This window comes from Phalangium opilio, unplaced genomic scaffold (genome assembly GCF_054372755.1).
Source record: "Phalangium opilio isolate 3A_F unplaced genomic scaffold, DU_Popi_V2 ptg000009l_1, whole genome shotgun sequence".
Classification (NCBI taxonomy): Eukaryota; Metazoa; Arthropoda; class Arachnida; order Opiliones; family Phalangiidae; genus Phalangium; species Phalangium opilio.
Window position 1 is genome coordinate 10,636,111 of NW_028324146.1, and position 18,802 is coordinate 10,654,912.

Consider the following 18,802-nt stretch of genomic DNA (forward strand, 5'->3'; position numbering starts at 1 on the left):
GTAATTTTTTTAAGAGAATATAAAATGCACACTTTATTAACCCTATTCGTTACGCGTACTATTTTTTTAAAACGATGCGCAAATGTAATAATGAGATATTTTCGCTAAAGGAGTTTTTGGTGAAAAAAACTTAGATAAGAATCATGTTTTTAAAAATGAAATTTCATTATCTGTTACTTCAGGGATTTAACTTTCTACACTTTCCTTTTACTTTTTCCCTTCTTTGTCTACAAAATCAATATTTATTAATATAACATGAGGCCAAACAAAAAGAGCCCTCGTTGTGGTAAAGTTACTCCGTCAATTGCAGCAATTTAAACTGTTCTATTTCAAACGTTTTACAACGAAATTGCTATCAATTTCACATTTAATTGAATACCAATATTTACGCACAGTATCTAATTTCGTTCTCTTCTGTAGGACTCTTGGATTAGGAAGTAATTACTAGTCGTCGAAAATGCATTCCAAGTACCGGCAACTTGAGTATCGCGTTATTCGAACTGGCATTATTCAAGTATGCAAAATAATCTGTTCAAAACATTTTCATCTCAAAGTCAAATTCAACTGGTTAGAAATTATGCAATTAGGGTTGCAACATACTGTTTGCGGTTTGCCGCATATCATACCACCACTAACTAATAGTGCTGATTGAGGAAATAGGGATATTTAACTGTCTTCACATCAAACTGAATGTAAAATTACAAAGAAGTGAGACTACTTTGATTACTCCAAATTAGTTATCTTCCAATTGTTCAATGAGAAATTAAAGATGATAAAAAAACGATAATGAGGGGATAATATATGGCGTAAGTTCGGAGTCACCCAAACAGTGTGATTTTAAGGGTTGTTAATGATAATAACATTTAAATATCCATTCACCGGTGAAATCAAAGGCGTCTTGCTTATTTCAGGAATGGATTTAATTTTAGAATTAGGAATGGAGAACGGTTAGTATTTACTTCAGTCCGACTCATAGCCCAGTATAGAGCCCCTCCCTCCAACACGTAACGAAAAGTTTAAATTATCTTATTGGCTCACTTAAACTACGTTTTGATGACGTTGCTGACGGGGACGGCGAAAAATACGTAATTCCTTTTTACCTCTGTCGCTATGACCCGCCTCTTCTTTTATACCCTTCCGTCCCGTGGAAGGGGGTCCGGGACTTTGACGCGCGCCCGCATTACTCTGTTCTCCATTCCTACTTCTAAAATTAAATCTATCCCTGCTTATTTCAAATTACATAGGAAGCTTTATAGGTCCACAGTTTATTATACGTATTTCTACCCATGGCTTTATTTAATTTCCCAGAAAAAGCAGATTTTAGTCTGTTCTGTTCCATATTGTATACTGAAGTAGTAGTTGCTGACCATTCAAGGTGAAAAGTAAATACCATTTAAGACACAAACGATAGATGTAATCTTAATTTTGACAGGAAAGTCTAGTTATGGACATTTCCAAGGAAGTAATCTACACTATCAAAACGGCATTCAAAAAGTTCGCCAACGTTAGGTATAAAGAACAGTGCCACTTTTCAATGACATAATCCGTCTCTTTATAATTGATTATTGTCATCCTTGTGCTTAGTTTAGAAGATGTTCTTATATCAAAATATGACCTACAAGACTTGGACATTTTTGATGAATATCCCGAGGTAAGACTTAACTGTGTGTCAATGATACTAAAAACAATAGGTGATTACTTTGAAAATCCCTCGACAGAAAGATTTTTCCAATCAGACTTAAAAGATTATGGGAAGCACTTATATGAGCGAACCCTTGCTAGCGGTTATGATAATCGAGGCTTCCTAAATAACGGTTTTCCGAAAACGTATAGTTTACCCGTTTCAGCAGTTCTCTACAGCGGTTATAGTAAACGCATGAACCGTTAAAGCAGCTCCCTAAAGAGCAGTAGGTCAGGTAAGGTTAGGTAATTTGAACCCGAATAGTAGTAGGTCAGATGAGCTTAGGTTATTTGAACCCGAGTAGTATTAGACCAGGTAAGGTTAGGTTATTTTTACTCGAGTAGTATTAGGTCAGATAAGGTTACGTAGTTTGAACCCGAATAGTATTAGATCAGTGAAGGTTATAAGTTATTTGAACCCGAATAGTATTAGATCAGTGAAGGTTATAAGTTATTTGAACCCGAATAGTATTAGGTCGCTATAATTTCATAAAAAATTAAATTCTATTATTAGCTTTAGGTGGGTTAAAGCCTTCCCAATTATTCCAATCAAAATCACTTTCAAAACTTGATAGGGTATGGACGTTGTGCTGATGCCGTGTGATTATTCGATGTTAACTGGCTACAAAAGTTTCAACGCCACCCGTCTGACCAATATTCTTCAAAACACGTTTATCTTTATTATGTCACCGGCACCGATTGCTATCACCAAATCGAGCCTGACTTTCTTGAACATCCAACAAGAAGTGAGTTTAAAAAAAACAGAAATCAGGTACAGACTAACAAGCTTGAGGGTCAACAACTACTGTCCAAAACTGCCTTGGTACAGAGGACGACGAATCTTCACATATTCAAACCACGGAAAGAAGGACCGCAATTGTCTGGAGACGTTTGCTTTTTCATTTTAGAACTTCTTTTAAAATATTACAAGATAAAACAATTTAAAGAGTAATTTCATGAACTAGACTAAAACAACTAGGGGATTCTGAAAGGCCAATATATTCTTTGATGGAGCGAAATCAAATTCAATCAAAATTGCAAAACATAAGTATTATAGCTTTTAACGAATGTCATTTAAAAACTATACAGTTCATAGCATTTTATTTCGGTTCTCATTATTCCTTGTACGCCTTTGTTGGTCCGTATTTCAAATCTGCAGTCGATTTAGTTACATTGTAGATCTACGTTGTTAAATTGAATGAAAAACTTCGTTTGAAAAACCTGATTTATATAACAAAAGTAATTTCTTTTAATTCTCCGATTTCTGGTTATTTGGCAATATGCAATTGAAAATGCTTCGTATGAAATTATTTGAAATCCACTTTTTAAGAAAGGCTAAAACCTTTCCCGTACTCCGACGTCACAGATATATTTTTTCACGTGAGATGGTGCCACTCTCTCTGCTATCAGACCCAGAGTTTAGACTAGCGAGAAGCTCGAGACGCGTATAGGATTCCCGCACTATTTTCCTCAACGTCATAGTGACGTCATCAAACGTACAAACAAGCTCGACAAGACAAAATTGTTGATATATCGAAACTGAGTTTTCGTGATTTTTCATTGGATTTTAAAAATAGAAACTTTGGTTCAATTATATTAAAAATTTGATATGTTGAAAGTAAAGACTTGAAAGTGTATCATAATACCACTTTCGTGGTAAAATATGATATAAAATTTTAAATTCGCATTCCCTTTAACCTTTTAAGCCTACACTTTGAACATTTTAAGTATAGAAGTGCCATTTGTGTATTGCAAAATAAAGAGTATAGCATTAAATGAACCGATTTGATAGTATCGGAACCGATTCAAATAAACGGTCGCTACCGGTTCATCTCTAAAATATATTAATAAAAACTGTCTTTGCGGACAAAGGCTAGAAAAAAATAAAACTTCAGTCATCAAATTGGAATGACTGAAGCCCCAGATATTGAAAATTTTCAGGTTAAACATTAATTATTTGAAGAAAGTTTTTTCCTTCGTTTTTTCACTAAATTTTCATTTGCCCAAAATGTCAACTGCAAATATTTTGATACCAATTTTTATGGAATATTGTGTAAAGGATCAATTTTGATTTTTGTGTAAATAATGAATCTGTATTTTTGACAGGTTTGCCTTGGTTTTTTCTGCTGCTTAGCTCTGGTCTCTATGTGTATGTCATTGTTTAGCACAATTCGAATCGCCAAGAAAATGAAACAAAGATGGACTCCATCAGCTGAATCTTTTTTGAGTAAATTCATCAAACACATGTGGGATAATTTATTTCTGTTCTTTTTTGAGCGTAAGTTTTGCCATTTAATCGATAATACTGGTTTTCTTTGAAATCATGTCATATTTGAGAAGAGAAAAACCTCGCTTTAACAGAATGAAATTATTTAAAATTCTGAAAAATGAAAACCAATCATTATTTTCTAAACAGCAAACACAATACGAAAAAAAACTTATATCAATCAAAAAAACCATGGTTTTACATTAAGTGAAATTATGTTCAATTTTGAAATCTGCATTGTTAGGACAAAAATACGGTTATATTGTACGAAGAATGAATTAAGAGTTGCTTGAGTTTAGCTTTCACTTTGAAATATTTATTTATTAGAAATTTTTCCAGAGGTACTTCATTATTCCTCACTAACTGCGTGGTAGGTTATACTAAATCTGCCAATTTAAAACATGATTTTTCCATTTCTAAACGAAAGTTGCTAAACCACCATTCAAGACAAATTTTGAAAAGCTAGAATAAATTAGCTTTACAAGTGACGAACATGTGTGTTGTTTACTTTGCAGCTTGCTCTCACGTGCCTTCGAGCAATGTTTCTAGATTGATTTTCTTCTGTTGGCTTTTCTGCGTCATGATCGTAAACATAGAAATCTCGAGTCAACTGAAGTCGGAATTTTCGGAAACTAACTACGCAAAGATCGAAACAATAAAAGATTTGCTTGATCTAGGACAGATACCAATAGGAGTTTTGGGCGGAGGCGTCGAAGAGAAATTCATTCAGAAAAAGGTAAACAGAGGGATGCCAGCTCTCTTTAAAGACAGACCAAAAACATTTTATATATTAGGCTTAAATGAAAGAACGAGAAAAAAAAACATGAAAGAAAATTTATTATTTTACACCTTTCATATTCCATTTAAGGAATAATTTTGTCAAATCTGAAATGTGTGGTTTGAAAGACCTATGGACGACTAAACCCCTCTTTAACTCCTTAATGCAGCGCCTCTGAGTGACGTATACGTCTTATGTTGCAAGCTGATAAGTAGATAATAATCGATAGCTACTGGTGGCATTAAACGTGTCTTACTTATTTCTAACTGTTAAGCATAACAAGTTGGGAAACCAAAAGAAACCTCTCCGAGTCGACACGCAATTAAGAGGTTTTTCTTAAATAATTATATAAATATAATCAGGTATGTATGGAGGGGCTGGAATGGCTAAGGGAGCTCTCGTTGTACCCTTGATGGTGGAAACATAAGGCGAGTCCTTTTTTATTTTGAGAAGTGTAGCTCCTCCCCCTTCGTCTGTTTAGCTGTCTACCGAAGCCGAAAAATGTCATGACTCGTTAAAAAGGCATGGCAGAAGCAGGGAGCACATTATCCAAAGGAGAGTCAGAGATAGAAGAGGGAAGGTACTTTATAACGGCCGAGCACCCTGGCTCTTACGCGCATCTAACTCGGCGCACAGCCGAGGAGTAAGACGTCACGTGATCCTTTGAGAGGGAAATTCAAAAAGAGTAAACCCGAAAATACGGTTAGAGAGAGGCTAACATTACACACTAGAGATCAGCATTCAGCGTGGTTACTGTAGCTTTGTCTACGGTTAATTTACAATTTTTAATAATTTGTAAGCCTAATAATGGTTTCCTATAAGAAATGTTGTTACAAAAACTGTTACAATAATACGAAAAACTGTAGCCCCGATATTATATTCATTTCATTCCGGCATTCCCCAAACATAAAACCATATTTGACCTATGTAAAAGATGGATTATTTCGTACGGTAAAACTGATTTAACCACGGAAAAGATAAAAAGAACACATGTGCGCCCCTTGAACAACAGAGCAGTGTCCCTCGAATTATTGCGACAGCCACGGTAATAACAATACTTTATTATTTTTCTTTGAATATTGAGAGGTTAAAAAATAAAACACTGGAAAGGGTCAGTAGATTAAAAACAAGAAACAAATTTGATAAGTACCGTCGCCGAAGCACTATAGGCATGCACGCGGCACGCACGATTCGCGAAGCGGCTCGAGTATCGGAGTATCGCCGAGACACCGACACCGTAAAGGTCCGTAAAACTCAAGCCTCGGCCGTAATAATGTAAACAAACTTCTCTGACTTTTCTCTCTCTCGGTTGCGCTGACTGCGCATGTGCGCCACGCTCCTAGAGAGCCACTCTAACGTTTTGGAAATAGGGGCTGACGGAGAATTTGGTCTCTCCGACTCTCCTCTAATTTTGTGCTCACTGGCAGAAGTGACCTTTCAGATATTTTAAAGTTAAATGCGCTGATTCGCCGCCGTTCGCGTTCATATTCGATTCTCTCAGCCTAGGCAGAGGACCTAGGGTAGAGGGTGGAGAATTATAGCAAACAAGTTTTTCTGGCAGCCAATAAATGAATGAAAATAATTTAAGTAGTAAATACGATTTTTACGTCAGGCTATGACGTCACTAGCGTAAATTAAGCCACGCCAGTTGTTTCCAAGATCATTTCACGCCGATTAGGATTTGACCTTAGCCATTCCAATTTCCAACCCCTCCATACATTCCTGATATAATTGATATTATTTATTTCCATCATCATTAATTTGCCTTAATTCTAGTTGAATCGTTTTAAGAAACTGTATTCCTAAAATCATACTAAACATAGCTATTGTTGACGTTTGAATACAAGCGGATGCCTCTTTAACAAGTTTTGGAAATTTAGCGTATATAAGGATTAAGGCGATTGATTCCCCCATCAATATTATAAATTTTAAAAATTAGGATCAATCTAGGATTATTTTGACTTCTACATCCTCCTTTAAATATTTAAATTTTACAGAACAAACTTCCATACCAGGTAATTAAATTTTGAAACTGGTGAATTTTGAATATTGGTTTTTCAGAGTGACACGGACACAGACTACAAGAAATTGCAAGAGAAATTACATGGGGACAAGGGTCGTCAGATTTCGGTGGAAGAACTGGTTTTTGGCAGCTCGTTTGAAGATATACGCGAAAGGAAATTGGTCTTAATCTCTGGCTCCATAACCGTATTTACTTTAATGAATCATCGAATTTTCAAAAAGGAAAGCCTCTACGATTTGAAAAGCACTTACTTCATGTCTCCCGCTATTGACAATAGCTACGCTGTCTTTCTTATGTCAAAAAACTTTGCAGGAACACCACTGGCTCAGCTTTTTGATGTCATGTACGTATTAGGGTTAATGAAAGCTAGCCAAGAGCTGGGTAGCTAGAGCTATAATAGTTATTTTAGACAGTTCTCGTATTTAAACTTAATAATTGGCCCCTTTCAAGATTATGGGGTAAAATAGAGTCTTGTTTTCACAAGACGGAACATTCGGAATGTTGATCCAAATACGTTAAACATGGCTTCAAACAATTGGTCTTTGGTTGACTGATATCATTCATGTATCCACAATCCGAATGTGCCATCTTAACCCTGTATCAGGAAGGAGTAAGATAAAGACGAATTGTGGAATGAACTGGTATTGTACACCGCGAGCCCACAGGGTCGAAGGGGCGTTAATTAGGTTCTTTCTTGTCAAGTGAGCTACTGTTTTGCGCCCTCTATTTAACCCATAATATACTATTTTGAAAAACATCTTGTGTTGTTTGAGCGGTTTTTGGATAGGTCAGCGGCTCTTAAGACGGCATATTCTATTAAAGAGAATGTCAAAACGGCGCTTTCTCATATCAGCGATTGTCAAAATAATACCTATCATATTAGCTATTGCCAAAGTAATACCTATCATATTAGCTATTGCCAAAGTAATACCTATCATATTAGCTATTGCCAAAATAATACCTCTCATATTAGCTATTGCCAAAATAATACCTCTCATATTAGCTATTGCCAAAATAATACCTCTCATATTAGCTATTGCCAAAATAATACCTCTCATATTAGCTATTGGCAAAATAATACCTCTCATATTAGCTATTGCCAAAATAATACCTCTCATATTAGCTATTGCCAAAATAATACCTCTCATATTAGCTATTGCCAAAATAATACCTCTCATATTAGCTATTGCCAAAATAATACCTCTCATAGCAGCCATGGCCAAAACAGGAGCTTTCAAAACAACAATTATATTGCACTAAAAGCGATGACACCCAAACGCAATGCTGAAAAAGCTATTATTTCAGGTTGAGGATTTGCTTTGAAACCGATTTACCAAAACGAACCGTCATGCCCATAGATTTCATGAGGAGCTTCTTATTTTGGACGGAGCCCGTCACAGAGAGCACCGAGTTGAGCTTCGAAGGAGCCAAAAGCATCTTACTTCTCTACTTCTTTGGAAACGCCATAGCCATTGCTGTGTTCTTGTTTGAATACACTATTCAAATTTACAATGTGTGTTTCAAGTAGAATAAGAATCATTTTTCAGCCTCGATCCAGTAAATGACTAAATTATAAAGAATACCTGTTGAAAAAAGATTACAGTAATTTTTACGTAATTTAACAGCATTGTGAAAAAACTAACTGTTGCTGTAATTTTCCACTGTTAAATTAACGGGTTTTTTTTCTCTCAGTGTATAATGTTGGTCTCAGAAGTAATGTGAATTGCACGTCATATTCCCTGGGTTTCTCTTATCTCTACGTGAACCACCAAGGCTTAGCTCAGTTGTATAATTTTGTGGTTTCAAGTCACAAGAACAATTCTTATCTTTAGTATCTTTATCAATATCGGCAAATTGCATTGAGTTAATTTATTAATTCTAGCCAGAAGAAAGGATGCAGGAGGTTCTCTGTCCATTGAATTAATGTCACTTAAAAGTGTTGATACCGCTTCTTTTTCAATTCGGAATACAAATCTTTGTATTTGAATGTGCTTGAAAGTAAATTGTGGTTTACAACACCTAAGAATATATTAAAAGGAATAAAATAAACAGATAGCTATGGTATCTAAAGCCAATTTATGATAAATTAATAATAATTAAGAAAATAGCAAAATAACATACCTTTCAAGACGTCTGACATGGCTTGGCTAACTCTCGAGTGGAGGGCTCGAGGCTTTCGAGCCAATTTTCAAATTTTGGTTCATTGGGACGCGCCTTTGAGGGAGGTGACAGAAGTGAGGGTGAGCAGACGTACCGGAAATAGCCCTGGCCTGTTTTAACTGATAACGTGATTTTAGAGCTACATTTCCCCTTACCTTCCTCTCCCTTTCTTAATTATCTCCGATATAATTAAGCTTCCTGTGTAATTTAAATGAACTAAAATAATTTCTCTTGTATTAAGAAAATCCCGTCAGGGATTTTCTATTTATACTCAATCCGAAATCGTAATGTTAAACTCTATGGAGCTGAACATTATGAGGTGGAAACATTTTCGCGACCAAGGGGGTACACTTTTTTCACAGCCTAACTTTACAGCACTAGAGAAGGCTGAAAAGGTATAGTATCTCATTTCTCGTAGTGTAAGGTTAACTTGGCCTTTTTGTATAGGTTTTAAAAATAAATATTTTAAACCACGCGCTAGCTCACGCGCCAGCACGCGCTGCATTTCAATTAAAGTTTCAATTCAAATCTCGCGCTTAATTTCACCATTTTGATTCTCTAATTAAGTTCACGTGATTTTTTTAAAACTCTTTGGGCCTTTTTTTGTCTTTCTAAGCCTAATGTTAAATGATCACAAAGAAATACGCGCCGAGGATCGAGGCGCAAACTAACACGCAGCGCCTCTAGCGGGCGAAATTGAAAACTCTTGGCGGGAAATTCGCGAATGGTAGATTGGCAGTTCAAAAATGGGGAGCACTACAATTATAAAATATGTCGGATTTATAGCTTTAGAAGGCTTACAAAATTATTTTAGGGATTCAACTCTTCGAAAAGCCGAAAATCTAATAAAAAGCGAACATATTTTTAACGTGAGAGAAACTTTTAAACCAAATGAAGTTAATACCGAAGTCTCTGGACAATGTATAAGGGAAACTTCTGTAACTAAAAAGGTTTATGATATTACCATCAATGTAAGTGTTCAAATTAAATATTTAATGTTTATATAGTAAGTTAATTAAATTAACTTGCAGGTGCTTCCAGACAGACACATTTTTGAGGCTAAATGTACCTGTAAGAGAGGGCTCTCTGGGAAATGTAAGCATATAGCCGCTACCGCCCTTTATTTGGAAAAAGAGAGAGACGACGCCAAAACAAACCAACCCCAAGCCTTTCTAAGACCATCAGCGCATCAAGATAAATTATATGCTAAAGGTGAAACAATTAGAAATATTTTTTACTTCCCTCCATCTCAAGAGAGAGAACCATTAGAAGAGAGCAAACGTGAACTAAACAACATATGGGAAAATATTAATTGTCCACTGTCAACAATTTTAAAGTATGAAGTAAGAGATGAAGAAGAAATAACGTGCAAAGATGTTTTAGAAGGGTTGGTGTCAAGCGTTGTTAGAAGCGAAGAAGAGCGTTTCATAAAATCTATGTGTCAAGAACTTGAGCGAGAGTTGAAAAGAAAATCTGTTTATTACAAGTATAAAAGTTTTCTAAATGGAAATAAAATTCGTATAATAAGAGAATTTGATTGTGATACATTGGAAGAGAAAGAGGCTACTTTCTGGAAAGAAAATATTGAGAAGACCTCCACTGATATTGAACAAGTTTGTTTCATAACAAGACTACAGTCAAACGATAAAACCGGAACTTGGATCGAAGTTAGAAAAATTAGAATTTCAGCGACTAAAGCTCATCGAATAAAGACTAGGCGTGCGGATTTTGAAAAACTAGCCAGTTCTTTTCTTAATGCTAAGAATATTCAAACATTTGGAATGAAGTATGGAATTCAAATGGAAAGTACAGCGCGTAATGACTACAAGCAAAAGTTTGCCCCACATTCCATTGTAGTAGTTCCTGGTGTTTTCATAAGTCCATCGCAAAATTGGTTATGTTGTAGCCCCGATGGCGTTGTTCTTGGAAACCCAAACATACTTTTGGAAATAAAATGTCCAAGTAGTTTACGAGAAAAGACAATTTTGAATCCAGATGGAAGTTCAAATGTGCCTTACGTTGAAGTTGATGCACATTCTTTACCAACTTTGAAAACTAGCCACGAATATTATACTCAAATCCAAGTAGCTATGTACGTCACTGGTTTGAGCGTATGCCATTTCTTCATTTACACCCCATTCCAAAGTTTGATGATAGTTGTCGATAGGAACGATATTTTTCTGACTGAAGTCATTCCAAAACTCGAGACATTTTACTTTAATTACTTTATAAAAAAACTAGTCGAGAATTCCTAAGTGCAATTTAAAAATACAGTTAAATGATGATTTAACCTGTGAGCGTACCTGAGACAAAAATATTTATTGTTTAAAACCTTCTTATTATTTATTTAAAAGCAATTTTAACTGTAAAACTCAAAGGTTCATGAACCTTTAACATTATTTACATTATTTATATTAAACAAAATAAATATTTACACCATAAATTATAAACGTTGACTCTTTTTTTTTTTTTTTTAAATTTCTGATAATTCATTGATAATTGGGGGTTGAAGGTTCGATAATACCGCAGCGGCGTGAACTATCTTATCAATACACCTTAAAAGAGATCTTGGAACAAATCGAAGGACTTTATAAATCTTCATCCGTTGAATAATACGTTCAACATGAATCCGCACTGAAGCAATGTTGTATGTTTCTTGGACTTCAGAAGCGGTAAATTGAATATTCTTGCCTTTTGAAAAGGGGGGCATAACTAAGGTGCAACCACTTTCAGATATGTGGGTTGCAATTTGAGGAAACCCTTTGTCTGCTAAAATTTCATCTCCTTCCTCGATTAAATCAAGGAATCCGGAGTTTACGGTGATGAAAGAATCCGTAGATCTTCCACCATAGCCCTTAGATATGAAACTCACAAAGCCATTGGGTGTTATGGCGATTAAATACTTCGTAGTAAATGTACCTTTGTACTGGGAGTACATAAGAACTCTTTGTCTTACACCAGCGGGTCTTTCGCAATAAATTTCAGTACAATCGATAATAAACCGACAGTTTCCATGCTGTGCTTTGAACGAACTTGGTAGCGCTTCTCGTACAGAAGACTTTGAGGGTGTTAAAATCCACTTCTTTGTACGGAAATAAAACAAATTCAACACAGCCTTGAAATTAGCCGCTGCTGTAGTTCGATGGATTCCAAATAATGCCCCAAGAGCTGAAAACGGAATACCTAATTTCATTTTCATGAGGAAAAGCAAAAGTCGGTCTTCCTTTGATAATGATGTGTTAAAAGACGCAAATGGGAAGCATTTTAACAATGTGTTAAACACATCTAATCTCACTCCTGCCAGTGAAAGCAATTGCTCTTCATTTAATGATTTAAGGCCGTCAAAAAACGTACGATTCACTGGATTATCACCGCAACCTTTTTCAATCATTTCAATGTATGTTGATGTCGTTTGCGTGAAAGAATTAACCTTTACTGGTAGGTTTGCTTGAGTGGCCGCTGAACCATTGAAAAAGCAGCATGAAAACAATGATAGTTCTTGATTATTGTAATGCCCTGGCTCAGTTTGTGTAGCGATAGATTTTGGAGCTTCACGTATATCAACATGTTCATCAACTTGGGTGGGTTTATTTGTCGAACTTTGCTCTAAGTTAACGTTACACAGCTTTCTCCTTTTAACAGCTCTTCCATACCTCTCAGATTTCTGTTTTGATGATTTTATTAAATCTTCAGGAGTTTTGTTAAGTGACGAGAATCCGAAATTCAACGTCGGAAAATACGAAGGGCTTAAAGGGTCGTCACTCTTCTCGCCTCCTGCGAAGTGTTGACTACAAACTCGGTCACTGTTTTTAGGATTCCAATCTGTTCCATCATGGCTAAATTAAAATTAAATGTTAACGAACAAATTGAGATTTTATTTAAGGCCTTGGCCAACTTTAGTGATTTTACATTAGGTTATTTAGGTGTTGGGACAAGTCTAAAAAACTTACTTTTTCCGTTTAAGTGCATTGATCCATTTGTTTCTTTTAATGCTATGTATTCTTGAACTCGGAAAACGGTAAAATTTAACCCCTTCTGGGCAATTTCCGTAATAATTTTTACAATTTTGTACACTACAACCCGTATGGCTTCGATTTAAGGACGCGGCCATTTTCAGTTTTTCCCACAAATTTGTTCTTCTCTAACCCGCTAGGTGGCGAACGCGGCGCCTCGCTCGGCGCGTATAGTTGAAGAATTTTTATAATTTTCACATGGTTTCAACGAATATTTAGCATAGTGTGTTTTTATACAGTGCATTGTATTATCCGACCATTCCAATTTCCGAATGCAAGTTACGATTTAGTGAAATACTATATAATTAGTCTTAAAAAATTGGACGAATGAGTTTCACTATTCCAGAACTAATTTATTCCCAAATAACGTTTCTCCCCAAAAAGGGACAGATATTATACAAAAACGAGTTTTGCTTCGCAGTCCTCAAAAAACTGCATTTATACACAATCCGCGGCACTTTTTCAAACCCACAAAGGGCCAGAAATTAGAAATTATTTTATGTATTGCAATTTGAAATTAAGTTTAATCGATATGAGAAATTTGGTTTTAATTGCGTAGTTCAAACATTTGTTATGATTAGAAATTTTACAACAAAAATGGGTATAAATGCGGCGTTTCGGAACAAAGAGCTAAATCAAGGACTATTATGACTCGAGTTCGAATTGGAGTTTAAAACTTATACAAGATGTAACAACACACATATGAACACCTTTTCTGAATGTATGATAAATGTCTGAAATACGACACTGCTTTTAAAACCACAAATGAGAATGAGGGACCTCATTTTAGGAGTAGTAAAGCAGGAGTAGTAAAGCGACATTTTACTCGAAATAAGTGTTCTTATCTCTTCCACCCTGAAAAACTAAAATGTTAAAAGCTCATTTTCTATTTTTTCGCTTTAATTATTTGAGAGGGATAAGTTTTTAGGGGAACAGATTCTATATAATTTCATACGTGAAAATCTAAGCTCCCTTTATCTCGAAACGCCGCATTTATACCCGTTTTTGTTGTAAAATTTCTAATCATAACAAATGTTTGAACTACGCAATTAAAACCAAATTTCTCATATCGATTAAACTTAATTTCAAATTGCAATACATAAAATAATTTCAAATTTCTGGCCCTTTGTGGGTTTGAAAAAGTGCCGCGGATTGTGTATAAATGCAGTTTTTTAAGGACTGCGAAGCAAAACTCGTTTTTGTATAATTTTTATCTATAGTCGCTATTAGCTCGCCCTCTGCGACGTGCAATAGTTCTAGGGGAAGTTTAGAATATAAAATAGTGTATTTTTGACGAAGCTCGCAAATTACTCTTTCAGCGTGGATTCGTACATTTGCGATTTTACGGGTTGACTCAATTTGATGAGGATCTAACTGTCTTTTCCCCTCCCGAAATGCTGGTAACTTAACTGTTGCACAGTAAAGCCCAACTGAGTCCTCCATTTTAAATCCTCTGTCAGCTAAAACTACATCACCGGGTAAAAGATTTTCCAAGAAACCACAATGTTCCGTCAAACGCTTATCACTACTACGCCGCACCCACCCTTTCGAAATATAGCTAATAGTTCCTTGATGTGTTATACCAATCAAAAATTTAACCGTATTTTGGTGTTTATAGCTCGACCATGTTTCAGCTCTAGCTAACTTGAGGCTGTGACGGAGATGAGGGCAAAAATTGACTTGGACAGCTCAGAACAACACCAAAAGTCTTTTTCACTAAAAGTGGATGAAATGAAAATTAAAGAAGACCTCATTTATAAAGCAACCACTGGAGAAATTGTGGGATTTACGCATTCAAGTGATTCTGGAGACATGTTAAAGAAAGCAGAAAATGAAAGAACTGGTGCTCAAATGTTAGAAGATTTGCCTATTGCATCTCACGTCATTTCATAAATGGTTAGGGGCCTGACAACCAATGTCAAGCACACCCTGGCGTACTTTCCTTGTCATGACATGAAAGCTGACGAGTTATATTTAATTATTCAGGAAGCAATTGAAATTTTGGAAAATAACGGGTTTAAGGTCTTAACTGTGGTTTGTGATAAATCACCAATTAATCAGAAATTAATCAAACTGTGTACGCGCCCTGACCCAGTGACAAATGTACATTATAAAACCAAAAATATATACGCATGCACTCTTAAAATAAAGTGTGCAATGCCTGTTCAACTTTGATCGAATGTGTTCAAAATTGAACACACTTGAAATATGCGTCGCTAAAAACCAAGAAGCGTGCAATCTAAATTATATTTTCCTTTGCTCGTAAGACCCTGAACGACACGAGGTAGCCTCGTGCTGAATTTGCGCCATTTTTTATTACTTCTTAAATTGGTGTGAGCGGGGTAACTAGGTGCTCTCTGTTGAGTCTGTTCATGCGTTCATCAGTACGGTTTGGCTATCTATTTAAATAGATATATTATAAACAACTCGGAAATTAACTATAAGCTAAGTCTCAATAAATTAATATGGTTTTATGTAGTAAAATAACATTTCCCTCTTTTTTTTAAACAAAGCCCTGGCGAAAAAAAGTCTTACAAAGCCTCGTACAAAGCATTGGTCTTCTCTTCTGCGCAATAAGAACTTAAAGTAAGTGTTTAATTTTAATTATAAAAAATGGCTCACAAAAATATGGAATTATAATAATTTCTATATCGTAGTAAGTTAATCGACATGGTTAAGGGGTATTTTATGTAGATTTGGGGTTCTGAATTTAAGCATTTAACTACAGCCATTCCATTTTCTCGCGATCGTTTTACCATCGTTTACAAGGCTAAAGGCTATAAAAATTAACTAAAATAGTCTAGCTGAGCATCTGATTAAATTTGGCGAGGGGAAGGGGTGGCACTGCTTAGATGTAAAAAACCTTTCAATGTAAAGAGAGCTTTTTACGGGGGGAGGTTCTAAAGTTCGTGACATAATCCACTTTATTCCCTGTCGCCGGAAGTTAGGCTTAACTCAGTATCATTCCTGAAAATAAGGGTTTTATCTAAACTAGGCCTCGGGACCAGATCCCTCGTGTGTGGTATAATTAAACTAGTCCCGAGGACCAGTGCCCCTTTTCCCACATATTAAAATAGGAATTATTAAACTAATCCCAGCTGGGACCAGTGAGCCTCGGGTTTTGAATTAAAAAACTGGTCCTAGCAATTAATAAAGTGGTTTTTGATTTGTGGAATTGTCCTAAATCCAAGACTGTTCGTATTCGAGGACGGGAATAAAGGGAAGACTTCGTCTGTCGTCTGCTACTTTGGAAAAAATAAGGTATAGTCCACGAGTCCCGAGCGATAGGGAGTAGGGCGGATTAGCCCGCCACGCTGATAGGTTGCATGTATTAAATGCTAAAACCCACCAATATGGCTGCCACTGCCACGCTAGTGCCACCACGCCAATAAACCTTTACATAAAATCCTTATGTTGCCGGGGGAAAGAGCAGAGACGAAGGCTTTTCTTCCCTTCTACCAGAGGATTTTATAAAAACGTCTATTGTTGGCTCTGAGAGTGAGAGAGAGAGAGTTCCCAGCTTCGGGGGAAAATTTGTAAAAGAGATTTGCCCCCTATAGGGGATGAGACTGAGGCATGAGAGAGAAGGGTGTGACGTTGCCATGTATAGAAAGAAATTACTCTATAGTAAAGGTACCAAGAGAGGAATTTCTGTCTCTATAAAGGGTTTTTGTGTTTTTCTTTTGAATTAGGCGTTTTTATTTAGGGAGGAATTTTTAAGGAGGATAGAAGGAGGTTGGTTCAATTGGCCTTATTCCCGTTCAGCGCCACTTACCCGCAGCGGCGACTTTGTGAACTTCTCTAATCGACAAGCCAATCAGATGCCGCCATAAATTGCTCAGACTCATTAGTTTCGTTGGTGACGTTTTATTAAAGGATTTGCCCGCTTGAAATATCTTTAAAGTTGTTTTCTGCATTATTAGTTTAGTAAGCTTATGAAATTAGGCTAAATTGTGCTCCAAATGTGTTTCTGGACGATATTCAACATTTTTCTAAAGGTAAAAACAACTTTTAATGGGTTTTTTAAGCTTCTGAAGTATCGTAACTCGCTAAGCCTTGGTCCTTGTGTTGAGAGTTTGAAATTTTAAGAAAGCCAAGGCTTACCGAGTTAAGGTACTTTAGAAGCTCAATAATTACAATAAAAGCTAATTTACCGTTAGAATAGTGTTGAATGTCGTTAAGTAACACATTTGGGGCACGAATTACCCAAAATTCACTAGTTAAATCAACTAATAACGTTAAAATTAACCTTTAAGAGCTTCGAATCGGCCAAGTCCTTGAGAAGACGTCACCAGAGAAACTAAGGAGTCTGAGCAATTTTTAAATCCATCTGATTGGCTCTTCAATTATAGTTATTCTCAAAATTGCCGCTACTGGTAAGTGGCGCTGAACGGAAATAGGCTAATTTCTCGTGTAGGGTGGTCTGCCAGAATGGGTAAAAAATTCAACCGAAAATGTTGTATGGTCTCTACGGCAGATAAGTATGCTTTTAGCGCCGTTAATGGGGTCTTACATTTAATAATATTATATCAACTCTTTTTAACTATGAAAAAATTGATATTAAGACATTGAATTTAATGTGTGTTAGATACAAAAATTAAATAATTACAAAATAATTATAAATTACTTGGATGGTGCCACTCTCGAAAATTTAAAATTACCAGGGGGCACTAACATGTAACTCAAAACTGATTTTTGCTGCTTGTTTTAAATTTTCTGTATCTAACACAGTTTAATTTCAATGTCTCAATGTTTGATTTCTTATTGTTAAATGGAAGGAAAAAAGACCATTTATACACGAAGCATTTCTCGCGAGGGGTTTTTCTAGAACCTTTAGGCGAGATGGGTACCTAGTTGGATAATTTACAACAAACTAGTATGCCAGTTATCGATTCAGTCCTAGAAATCAGTGATAACGAAAACAATTTTATAGAATCCAATACTGGGTTTAACCGAGTTTAGTTAGACAGAAATGCAGCGTTTTTCATCCTTGAACTTAGGGAAAAGCACAAATTGCCAGTTTGTGTTACAAACAGCATAACCAGTAGCTTGGCTGGTTTGATAGAGACTTGCTTGGAGACCATTATAGCATTAAACGAAAATAAGGAAGGACACGGGGTAGATAATAACGATAACGGGATTGAGAACGAAGCTCGTGTAGTTAGTGATTCTTTTCTTGGAGTAATTAAGAGCAATTATAAATTAGAGAAATACTGCAAGGATAATTTAAATTTTATTGAACCAGTTGACTATATTTTAGGGACGGAAAGAATAAATGGCAAAGTTTTCAAACGCACCCTAAGTTATGTTCCCATTATTAGAGTTTTGCAAAATCTGTTCTCTCACGAAGATGTTTGGAATGAATTTAATAGGGAAAAGTGAAATTTTGGTTCAAACCTACTGCTTGATTTCGATGATGGTGTAATCTGTAAAAACAACCCTCTATTTTCAAACGATCCGAAGTTTTGGAGACTCCATTTTTACTTGGATGAAGTAGAATTAAATAACCCATTAGGATCCAAACGAGGGCTGCACAAAGTGACTCTTGTTTACTTCATGATTGGAAACTTTGACCCATCTCTTCGCAGCAAGCTCAGTAGCATTAACTTAGCCTTAGTTGTTAGGTTTCGAGTTTTAAAAAAATATGGGCTAGCTAAAATTTTAAAACCGCTAATGGATGACCTCGAAAAGCTTCAGACCGAGGGATTTGAAATTCAAAATCAAAATATTAAAGGCTCTCTTGCGAATATATCAGGCGATAATCTCTCCAGCCATAGTGTAGGTGGTTTCACACAATGCTTTTCTTCAGGTCGGATATGTCGTCAATGCATGATTAAAAAGGAGAACATTTCTGATATTTTTGATGAGAAAAACATGATAAC

The 18,802-nt window shown here is 35.9% G+C and overlaps 1 protein-coding gene across 1 annotated transcript; it reads right to left on the reverse strand.

Moving 5' to 3' along the window:
* Window positions 1–11,380: 11,380 nt before the first annotated feature.
* On the reverse strand, window positions 11,381–16,837 carry LOC149713928 (uncharacterized). The gene is made up of 3 exons (XM_089849339.1): window positions 16,696–16,837; window positions 12,858–12,980; window positions 11,381–12,747 (listed from the first exon to the last, which is right to left on the reverse strand). Exons 1-3 carry the CDS (start codon window positions 16,835–16,837, stop codon window positions 11,381–11,383), a joined length of 1,632 nt encoding a protein of 543 aa, XP_089705465.1.
* Between the last annotated feature and the right edge of the window lie 1,965 nt (window positions 16,838–18,802).

Excerpts from the sequence above, each read along its gene's own strand:
- LOC149713928 (XM_089849339.1), bottom strand. The coding sequence starts at position 16,837 with ATGCAGAAAACAACTTTAAAGATATTTCAAGCGGGCAAATCCTTTAAT. Across the intron at positions 12,981-16,695 it reads TCACAAAGTCGCCGCTGCGG|TGTACAAAATTGTAAAAATT; the intron begins GTAAGTGGCGCT and ends TACGGGTTGTAG. Across the intron at positions 12,748-12,857 it reads AATGCACTTAAACGGAAAAA|TTAGCCATGATGGAACAGAT; the intron begins GTAAGTTTTTTA and ends TTTAATTTTAAT.